This window comes from Amphimedon queenslandica, unplaced genomic scaffold (genome assembly GCF_000090795.2).
Source record: "Amphimedon queenslandica unplaced genomic scaffold, v1.1 AMPQUscaffold_13354, whole genome shotgun sequence".
NCBI lineage: Eukaryota > Metazoa > Porifera > Demospongiae > Haplosclerida > Niphatidae > Amphimedon > Amphimedon queenslandica.
Window position 1 is genome coordinate 16,192 of NW_003546410.1, and position 11,730 is coordinate 27,921.

General features: G+C 37.0%; 1 protein-coding gene across 3 annotated transcripts in view; it reads right to left on the reverse strand.

The window, feature by feature from the left end:
- Positions 1-2,414: 2,414 nt before the first annotated feature.
- LOC105313093 (angiogenic factor with G patch and FHA domains 1-like) overlaps positions 2,415-11,730 on the reverse strand; it is a 21,045-nt gene continuing 11,729 nt past the window's right edge. The window contains exons 3-8 of one of the 3 annotated variants that reach the window (XR_002185230.1): positions 5,949-6,179; positions 5,756-5,823; positions 5,556-5,624; positions 4,126-4,228; positions 2,585-2,688; positions 2,415-2,489 (exon numbers count right to left, since the gene is read on the reverse strand). Coding sequence is in view for 2 of the 3 variants with exons in the window: in XM_019997771.1 (XP_019853330.1) it covers positions 3,255-3,423; positions 5,556-5,624; positions 5,756-5,823; positions 5,949-6,179; positions 11,629-11,670 (579 nt within the window). In the remaining variant the exon portion in view is untranslated. Of the gene's footprint in view, positions 2,490-2,584; positions 2,689-3,234; positions 3,424-4,125; positions 4,229-5,555; positions 5,625-5,755; positions 5,824-5,948; positions 6,180-11,628; positions 11,725-11,730 lie in introns of those variants that run through there. The other 2 variants (XM_019997771.1, XM_019997770.1) reach the window with 2 other exon arrangements.

Here is an 11,730-nt window from a genome sequence, read left to right on the forward strand (position 1 = left end):
ACTGTCTGAGTTGTTCACTTAGTTCATCCCATCCATCAAAGATTATCAGTAATCCTTCTCCATTCCTCTTCTCAAACCATTCAGCTACCATGGGAACTTCATAGCGTTGACGCACAAACAGGTCAGCTAGTGAAGTAGCCGTAGCTATCTTGCTATTCCTTAAAGGACAGTAAAGTACCAAGTCATACTGTTGGTGTACAAGTAGTTTATTAGACCACATATTTAACAGTTTACGACAGAGTGTGGTCTTCCCAATGCCAGGAGGACCGTCTATAACTACTCTAAGTGACAGAGAACTATCGGTGGGTTTGAGAACATCTTCAACACTTGTCTTTTTGTTTTCATTTAGCTCAACTGTTTTATCAACTTGTCCTCTTAGCATATGCCAAGCTGATTCTGCTTGTGTGCTGGAGTCTTGTTTTTCTACTAGTGCTAGTCTTCCATAGAAATCTTTTCCAATTCTTGGTGGCCAGTCTGTAGCAACAATAGGTTGGTGTTTGTAGTGTTGTCTCATATTGTCAGCATATCCTTGAACATCATCAGGTATTGAACTAATGGATGTGACATTATCAGGTATAGACTGACCTAATGTATTGAGATATAATGACTATATTGATCACCGATAATGTACACACACACACTCACCTAACTGGTGTAATATAGAGGTAGCAATATCTGTTAGTGTATGATGTTGTTGGTTTATTAATGAACGACACATTTCAGTTAGGTACTGCTCTGGATTAAGAGAGGATTGCAACTGTCCACGTAATACATTCATCAGTTTCATTGCTTTAATATAATCAGTTATAACTCCCATTACAAGTACATCATCAACTGCTTGTTGTGGTATCAATCTTTTAGCATGTAATTCAGTTGTTATTTCATAGAGATTGGTTGATATTTTTCTAGTGAGTTTACTGGAATAAGTCCTTAATATATCCTTTGGATTACCTGCAGTAGTGTATCAGTTAATGAGTGTTGTACTAAGTGTATGTTTACCTGTTATAGGACCAGGATTGAGTTCAACATCTCCTGATAAGAGGAGGAGCATACGTAGACAAACAATCAAATAAAGATCATTGTAAATCAGGTTAGAACTGCTAGTGCCTCCAGGTAAGACTACTGACTGAAGGTAATTTGTATCAGTAACAGTAACACCAGTAGTACATTGTACTTGGTAGCAGTTACCTAATAATAAAATACCAGTAAATATACAAGTACAAAGTTGCAATTGTTGTTTACCTGTTGGAGGAATCATGAAGATGTGCCTTAATAAAGAGAGAGAGAGAAAGAGGAGGAGGAGGAAAGCAATAAGAGACAGAGCTGCTGGCAGTTTAGATGTCTTCTCTCCTGATGTAGTACTGCCTGACTTGCTGTCTACTGCAGCTTTGAATGAGTGAGAGTTGCGGCCATTAGCTGGTCTACTGGAGGCAGCTTGACAGTAGTTCCACAGTCCAATACTTGCTCTCCATTGAGAGACATCAATCATCTTGTATAGTTATACTGGATTATTTGTCACTAATGGTAAAGAGTACAATAGAAGTGAGTGTATGTGTACCTGAACTATCATTGAACTGTATTCATGGATCATTAACACTTTGCTATGAGAAGTGTCTTATCAGCACATAGTGATTGGTACCACTCCTCTACTACATTCAGTTAGTATTGTCACTACTGATAGTAGAATCTATTTTGACTAAATTTGGTCATTTTACAGATCTAAAGCTAATGGTTTATGGTTGAGCAGATCATAAAATTTACTGCAAAATATATAATTACAAATTGAACTCACATTTGAATTAATATCAGGTACTAACAATAGTGAGGATTAACAATAGACATCAATCATCTTGTAATTAGTAAAGCATAATTAAAATGAACTATAATATACTTACCTCTATCACTGTTAATGATCAACTGTTGTAAAATAAAGAAATGAAAAGATACAGTCAATATAAAGAAGAACAAGTTACAAGCCAATTGTGTTGAAGTTGCAAGCTCCTCCTTCCTTATCAAAACCGCATCCACTTATCACAGGTCAATTTTCTCTGCTTTGTTTCTTTACCTACTTTCAACTTATTGTTGATGTAAAAGTTACTAATTTTAATGCTAGCTATACAGCTTAGAAATAGTAATAGGAATTCATTTATGCATAATAAAATCAAACAGCTGAAATTTTCAAAAAATAATCAAGTAATAATAATAACAACAACAACAACAACAACAACAACAACAACAGTAATAATAATAATAATAATAATAATAATAATAAGTCAAGCACTATATATTAGTCACAGCCAGCACTCTCTCCCTCTCCTCCAATATTCCAATCAGTCGCTGGAAGTGGCAGCTGCTACTGAGGCACTCACTCCGGCTCTAACTGCTCCTTTGGTTGCGTCTCTCACATATTTGCTACCAGCAGCACCTTTGGCAGCCTCAGCAGCTGCTTTATCTAATGTACCGCCAGACAGATGATAATAACAATGAATCTAAAATAATAATAATAAATACAATTAATTTAATTAATATAATTAGTCTCTACTAATTATTAGTGTTTTTGTTAATTAATGTATGGTGTACTAACGAGGAATATCATGATGGCTGCCCAGGGTACTAATAATAGCCAGAGGAAGGAGAGAGCTATATACATACCACTGATTGGTTTACTGGCCTTGATAACATTAGCACCTGAAATAATACTACTAGTCTAGAGGGGGAGGAGAATCTGTGTATACAACCAATTAAGCAATTACTGTGTTAAAGAGACCGTTATGCAATAAAAATAATACCTAACATCCTTTAGGATCATGAACCTGTACATGATGAAGAACACACAATAGTCATCAGAAGGTGTGATGGTTGTAAAACCAGATGAAAGGACCCACAGAAACCTAATCTAATAAAGCCTTAAGGAAGATGCTAATTATTTAATCAAGCATGTACATGCATAATAGCTTTAATTACAATTCAAACGCTCATCCCATAGCCTGTTCAAAGGCCAGCTGCTGAAGTAATGATCTCAAAAGATACAAAACCATATCAACCCTATTACTATTAGTCACATTAGTGTAACCATGACAACAAGCAGAGGCGTATTTAGAGGTGGGGCTGAGGAACTTGAGCACCCCCTCATGGCTGGGCTCAGAAAAAAAATTACTGAAGTCCTGGACTCTTGCATCACTACCAAGCCTCTTAACAAAGTTATCTAGCCCCCTGATCATGATTTCAGAAGTTTCCAGTGCTTTAAGGAGCAATCAAAAGTACCAGTAACATGGATGTATGTTTGAAATGATCTTGGCACCACCTGTAATTGATGAAAATGCAGAAAAAGGCCGTTTACTGCCGTAAAAGTGGGTGTGGTCAAAATTACGGCACACTTCGCACACCCTCAGCACTCTCCTATCTAAATTCCTAGATACGCTCCTGCAAAAGAAAAAGATGTAAAAATAATGTAAAAGATGTAATGATTAATGTAATGATGTAAGATGCAAAAGATGTGAAAGAGAGTGCCCTCCTCCACTGTAATAAGATAGCCTATTCTCATGGTGCAGCAGTTTTAGTACACTAGATTTAATCACACCCACACAAACCACCTCAAGGTATATACACATGTACTACATGTAAGCAGCAGCAGCAATAAATGTACATACATATATTGCTGGAGGCATCACATCTCCCCCTCCCTCACACACACACACACGTACATGTATGTGTATTCAATTGTTTAATAAGCTTAACTGGCATTTATCTGAAGAGAATAGTAAGAGAAAAGAGCAATTACACATAGAATGTACCGTATACAGGAACAAGGTTATTGGTACATATATGTACATGTACATGTACCAGTAAGAGAGAGAGAGAGAGGGAGGGAAAGAGGGGCGAGGGAGAGAGAGAGAGGATGGTGGGAAAGAGTCTTTTTCTTATAATTATTATTCATCAGTTGCAAGGCCGGTCGCTGTGGTGATACAACTGACAGTAGAATTTCTAAAGTTTTGCTCATAATCCAATTAAGTTATTATTGAATTAGCAAGTTATTATACATTACTATGAACCTCTTCCTTCTCCCTTTCTCTCTCCCTCTCTCTCTTTCTCTCTCTCCCTCCCTCCCTCTCTCCTTCTCCTCACTGGTTCTGTTATTCCTTTATTGTCAGCTGCCCCAAGTGAATCTCCTTCTCTCCATCCAAACTTTTTTAACATTTGATGTCCTTTATTACTAGAACTAAAGGGGCTGGAGAGAGAGGGGGAGAGAGAGAGAGAGAAGGGGAGTATAATGTAATGGAGTACTATAATTAAAATCTCAGACATACAATGTACATGTAAATAAATAGTGGGAAAAAGAAAAAAGAGAGACAAGAGCGAGGGGGAGAGAAAGGGAGACAGGGGGAGAGATACAACAAAAAGGAACAATATTTAAATGATACAATATAAGTATGAGAAGTGGCAAAGGATAAAGAGAATGACTAGTGTAGGAGAGGGTAAATCATTACAAGATTTAAACGTAACAGCTGCATAGAAGAGAGATACCACTCCACAGTGTACTATCAGAACATATGGCTTACTTCTACAGTATAATCATTATTAGTACTTTTTATGAGGAAATAATTAACCAACAGTTGTGTAATGAAATAAGACACCTTTATAATGAGGACATTTTGTAATGTCCCAATTAGTACAAGCCTATACAAAAGTACCTCTGAAATAAGGATACCTCTGAAATAAGGACACCTCTGAAATAAGGACACCTCTGTATTAAGGACAGGGCCTTATAATAAAGAGGATACAGGTACATGTACAGCATGTTATGTGTGTGCATGTAGATGTAGCTGTCTCTTGTGGATGTGTGTCTTATCCAGTCATTATATTATAATTTTATGGTTTTTGTCTTTAATTGGATTAACTGCCACAATTTGTACTAGCCATATAACAGGATTAGGAGACGCTATTAAGGAACTGACTCAGACACCATAAAATAATGGTAAGGGAGAGAGAGGGAGGGAGAGAGGGGAAGTGGTAGAGCATAGCAGATATTGAATAACATGAGAACAACAAAGAGAGTAGGAGACTGCCATTAGTGATCCAATCAGTAAATTAATATCTAAACTCACTGACCGTAGTTGGACAAAGATATGATAACATTAAATAAAACAAAAGTAACAAAATACAGGAAATAATAACATACATGTATAAAGGTGACGCGTGACCATCAGGTCTAATTAAATTAGTTATTATTATTTTAATAGAATGCCATCAGTCCTAATGTGTACATACATGTACAAGAGGAGGGGGAGAAACCTCATGTATTCACTGGAAACCCACAAACTGTACATAATGTACACAAGCTAATAATGTAATACAGACTAGCCTCTATATAATGGACACTGTGTCTCTGTTATATTGAGGTGTCCTTTATGTGGAGGTTATTTTATACAGTAAGGAATGTGATTGGTACACTAGGTACTGTCCGTTAAATGGAGGTGTACGCTATAGAGAGTGTCCATTAAGAGAGGCTATACTGTACATGTAGAATGCATATTATGAAATACAATCTTTCTTACTCATTCACTGTTGATGGACTATCGTCTCTAATAGCTGATTGTGGTAGTTCAACACCATACCTCTTCCTCCTACATTATAAACAAAGAGTGAGAGGGAGGGAGAGGGAGAGAGAGAGAGGAGAGGGAGGGAGGGAGGGAAAGGGAGAAAGAGAGAGAAAGAGGGAGGATATACATGTACATGTACATGTACATATACATACCTAGCAGGTGCATTGTCAGTGTAATTCTCCGGTAACTTGTAAGACTCATCTCCAAAAGAATCCTTCAACTAAGCAATAAAAGAATAAAGATACATTTTAACATTAAATATCTCTCTATCTATTCTTCCATACTGCCATATTATACAATTACTATGGAATGTATCTCCCCTCCCTCTCTCTCTCTTCATTATACCCTCAGTCCATATTTCTTTTTCAGTTTATTGAGTCCTTTCCTTCGCTGCATCTCCAGAGACTCATTGTTGCTAGCTCCGCCCCCATCAGCCGCCCCCACAACACTGATACCCATAGAGGAGCACTCACCGCAGGAGGCCATACCATGATGAATGTGTAACAGGAAAGAACTACCACCAATCTTTAGATAGTCACCGTGCTGGAGTAAGTAAGCCTTGCTCGCTTCTTTAGGCTATGGATTAGAAGAGAGAGGGAGAGAGAGAGGGGGGGGGAGAGAGAGGGAGGGAGGGAGAGAGAGAGGGGGAGAGTGAGAGAAAGTTGCTCAAAAATTGGACCAAAGCCCCTGTACTACATGTAGTACAGGGTTACCAGCTAAAATTTGGCAAAAATGAAAACGAGAGAATTCTCAATTTTTATTACATTTTCTGATACATATACACGGTCTTATGTTGTGTATCAACTTTGAGCTGATTCCAATCAAATTTGGATTTTTAATGAATTTAAAAAGTTATTCAAAAATTAGGCCAAAAACCATGGTATAGCCTTTGCTCTTTTTCAGAATTAAAATGGCCATAACTTAAAAAATTAAAGTCAGAATTGGCTCAAACTTTCTACACAGCATAAGGACATCAATATTCATCAGAACATGTTATAAAAAGTTGGGGCGATTTCGGAGCCATTTTTTGGAAAAAACCATGGGCTATAGCTAGCCTTGGGTCTTCGGTCAAATTTTGCCAAAAATGAAAAGAGAGAAATCTTTATTTTTATTATATTTCCTGATACACATACATGTTCTTATGTTGTGTAGAAAGTTTGAGCTGATTCTGATTAAATTTAGATTTTTTATGAACATTTAAAGTTGTACCAAATGCGATGTACTGTATTGTAGTGCTTGTCAGCTCATGAAGCTCATGCTGTTTAGCTCACTTAGCATGATTTGTGGGAAACCCTGGGTACATACACTAGGTGCTGTCTATTAAATGGAGGTGTACACTATAAAGAGAGTGTCCATTAAGAGAGGCTATACTGACTGTAATTATATCAAAGAATATGTACAGATACATTTGAACATGTAAGGTTAGGATTGGTTACAATAATAAATACTTATACAAAACATCTGAAGAGATAAACAGAGAAAGAGAGAGAGAGAGAGAGAGGGGGGGGGGGGAAATACAGACACTCTCAGACAGGTCTGTGGTGAATAAAGACACTAATAAATTAAGAAAAAAAGAATCAACAGCTGCTAATGTATCAATCACTCCACAGGAAGTGGCCATTAAACTTTAAACACAGAGTGAGGTGAGCACTTCATCTTAAGATCACTTTTAAATAGTGTACACCTCAAGTTATATTGTCCACATTACATATTGTTTCTAGATCATTCTCTTGTAATATGAGACCAATCCAGAACTATCTCTATGTAGCAGCTGCTATAATTACAATTACTATACTTTATTAATACATTTATAATGTACTAACATTAAAAATGACACATTTCCTATATTACATATACTACAAGCACTATATTGTGGTCATATCTTTATGATGTTATGAGTTGTTATTGACCAGAGAAGTACATGTACATGTATACGTAAGACCTTGGGTCTAATTAATGGACAAGACTACAGGTACAGCTAATGGCAGCTGCTCCACTTTATGAAGACCGCCACTCAAAGGCCCCAACATACTACAAACATGTCTCTCCCTCTCTCCCTCTGGCAAAGAGGACACAAGCTGGTGACACGCCTTAGGGTACAAATACCTCCAGTCTAGACAATCCTGCCACTGCCGCCGCTGCATGAGGAGTAGGAATAATAGTGGAGGAGGACTGGCAGGGAATATGTCATAAAGTTCAAACTAGCAAACACGTGCAGAGTATAGGCACGTACATACATGTACATGTACATTATTATTAATTTAAGGAGTGTAGTGTATTCACAGGTCGTTAAACCTGATATATATCTAATGATGGTCTATGCTTTGGTTGTACATAGCAATACATGAGATACATGTAGACATATCACAAGATAATACAGTGTGTATGAGACTCCAGGAGTCATATCAAACAATGAGAGAGAGAGGGAGAGAGGGAAGGAAAATTAAGTCAATAATTTTAAAACCAGCCGGTAATGTGTGTGTGTGTGTGTGTGTGTGTGAGTAAAAGTCAAACTGTTAGCGAGTTCATTTAGACGAAATAAATGAATTAAATTTAATTAAACAATGAGACGAATCCAATTGATTGACTTAGGCAGCAGCAATGGATCACAACAATAAGACTTATTCTTAATTAATTAGAATATACGTCAAGAGGGCAATGCATTATAATTTGCCTGTACTTGCCAATGGAGATAAACATAAAAGGCTGCTGGTGTTGCTGTGTAAACTAGACACAGACCAATGAATTATAGTTTCATAATAACTGATTTAAATGAGAAGGATTTGTCCATAGCAGCTGTTTTAAAATGCTTTTTGAAGTGTTATAAGCATTTGAATAAAAATCCAATTTGAGAGGCAATGCAATGAAAAGTTAAATATTTTTCCAGCCTGATGTGTCACTACAATCTAAAACTGTTATACTGATCTAAAATTTATCTTACTTATCTTAGTTTATACAAGAAAACATGTAATATTATACAATCATGGTACTATGATCCAGCTGTGCATCAAATAAACTGCAGTGCCCTCTTGATGGTATTAATTCCAATATTTATGAATAAGTCTTATTAATATAGGATACAATGAAGACACCTTTATAATGTCTCAATTGGTACAAGCCTATACAAAAGTACCTCTGAAATGAGGACACCTCTGTATTAAGGACAGGTTGCATATAGTGTCATTGATGTACATGTAGGTGCCATTTTGACTGCCGCAGTCATTAACAACAAAAACTTGTCGTCTTTTCTGAAAAGAAATCTCACAATGGAGCTTACTAACTTTAATATCAATAACTGAGGACCAGGCACCTCTCTAGACCGAGGGAAAGAGAGAGAGAGAGGGAGAGATAGGAGGGGAGAGAGAGAGGTGTACAGGTGTGCAGGTACAGGGCAATCACACAAAAATGAGTGTTTGTCATTTTGTATATCAGTAATATATAAACATGTATGTTTACATGTACATGTATCACCAAGGGAACGCGGTAGACATCAAAGAAAAGATGAAAGGTCCGTGAATCTTTTCAAAAATGAAGAACATACTGAATAGTGTAGAATATCCAAAAAAGGATAAAACAAGAAAGAGAGAGAGAGAGAGAGCAACAGCAGGTGAACTTATTTGTGTGGAATGGATGAAATGTCACACTGATGATGATTGGGAAATGATCCCGTGAAAATCACAATACACTCAGTGACTATTAGAAACTAATCAGGACACGGACACAAAGGAACAACCACCCACGCACTAATAGACAAACTGGCCATGAATTTTAAAAATTTACGACAACAGAAATGATAGAGAAATTAATGTAATACAGACTAGCCTCTATATAATGGACACTGTGTCTCTGTTATACAGAGGTGCCTTTTATGTGGAGGTTATTTTATACAGTAAGGAATGTAATTCGTACACTAGGTGCTATCCGTTAAATGGAGGTGTATGCTATAGAGAATGTCCATTAAGAGAGGCTATACTGTACATGTACATGTATCTTCCTATGACGGCCCCTTCAGCTGTAATTAAACTGATGCATTTACGAGCATCTTGAGAACCAGCTAGTTCCAAGGCTCTGCCCACACTTGAAGAAGGGGCGGGGTCAAGTGGTATGAGACAAACACACGGAGGCCACTCACTCATTGGAGGAGGATGATCAGGCAATGAATCATCGTCTGAGGGGGAGGGGGTGGGGGGAAGTATGGGAATAAAAAGTCATTAAAATCCAATTAATGTAGTGAGAGATAAAAGGATCAGCTAATAGAATTAATAAACTAGAAGTAATGTAGAACATTAAGGGGCGAGCCTAAGCTAGCAAAGCAATGATAGCAATCATAGCACTGGATCTATCCATCTATGATCTACTCCTGATGATTTCAAAGCATGCATCATGATTTAGGCATAGCAAGCATGCATGTACATGATGAAACCTGAAGATGATAAAATCACTTCATATAATTTATTTTATTTAACTTTTAATCTTCTAGTTTCACATACACATTTCTTGCCTATAAATGTCTGTAAAGATGCTTTACTTAGCTTTAGATATAATATTATCCAATGTTAAGATGACTGAGAAAAAGCTTGATTGACTTTCACAGTTTTAATAGCAATTGCATCAATAAAGACGAGCTTCATAGGTTATTAATTGAATTTAAAACCTTTTATAGCTGCTGGAGAAGTCTTTGGACGGTGTATCTGCCTTATATTGCTGCTAGAAAGCTCGTGAATTCTTCCAGTGTGTTGGTTGCCATTTTTATTTTACTGTGACCGCTCCCACTTTCAATGAAAAATTGAAAATTGCATTGGTAATGCATAGTATCTGTCTACCGTATTAGATCTACGCATAAATAGGGGTGACGTACGTGGACAGACAGACAGAGTGAGGGACAGACAGGGCGTGACTGAGAGTATAGCTAGAGTGGGGCGAGCTCAGGCTCGCCCCAATTATTTCATACCACGTAACACACAAAACAAGTTAGATCATTAATGATAGAATTCAGGGGCGGATCTAGGATTGAATTTTTGGGGGGGGGCCCCCCCATAATTATATGGGTGGGGTAATTAGTGGGTGTGGTCAACTATGCCTGCAGGATTTCATTTGGGAAGTCAAAATTTTGAAGATTAGGCCTCTTAAATGAGCTCCTTTGTGGTTTACAGACTGTTTACACAATCAAGTACTGCAGCTGTTTCACAGTTTACATACATGTACATGTAGATAAAACTAATTTTATACTTGACCAGAAAAATTTTTGGGGGGCCTGCCCCCCCCTAGATCCGCCCCTGATAGAATTAATCAATCAAAAAACAACAATATAATAATAAAAATAAATACATACATGTATGTACATGTACATGTACAAAGGTGAGAGAGAGAGAGAGAGGTCTGAGAGGTGTATGCTATAGAGAGTGTCCATTAAGAGAGGCTATACTGTACATGTATTTTTATTATTACATTATTATTAATTTTTATTACATTTTCTGATACATATTGATGTCTTTATGCTGTGTAGAAAGTTTGAGCTAATTACGACTTAAATTTTTTTGGTTACGGCCATTTTAAGAATATAGCCCATGTTATTTTCCAAAAAATGGCTCCAAAACCACCTCAAATTTTTATTACAATTTTTGATATATGTTGGTGTCTTTATGCTGTGTGGAAAATTTGAGCAGATTCTGACTTCAATTTTTGGACTTACAACCATTTTAAGAAAATGCCAAAAAGCTAAAGAGATACCCAAGGCTATAGTCATGGTTTTTTCAAAAAATGGCTCCAAAATCACTCCAAATTTTTATTACAATTTCTAATATATATTGATGTCCTTATGCTGTGTAGAAAGTTTTGAGCAGATTCTGACTTCAATTTCAATAAAATGGACACTGTGTCTTTGTTATACAGAGGTGTTCTTTATGTGGAGGTTATTTTATACAGTAAGGAATGTAATTGGTACACTAGGTGCTGTCCGTTAAATGGAGGTGTACATTATAGAAAGTGTCCATTAAGAGAGGCTATACTGTACATGTACATGTACCTTCCTATGACGGCCCCTTGAGCTGTAATTAAACTGGTGCATTTATGAGCATCTTGAGAACCAGCTAGTTCCGAGGCTCCGCCCACATTTAAAGAAGGGGCG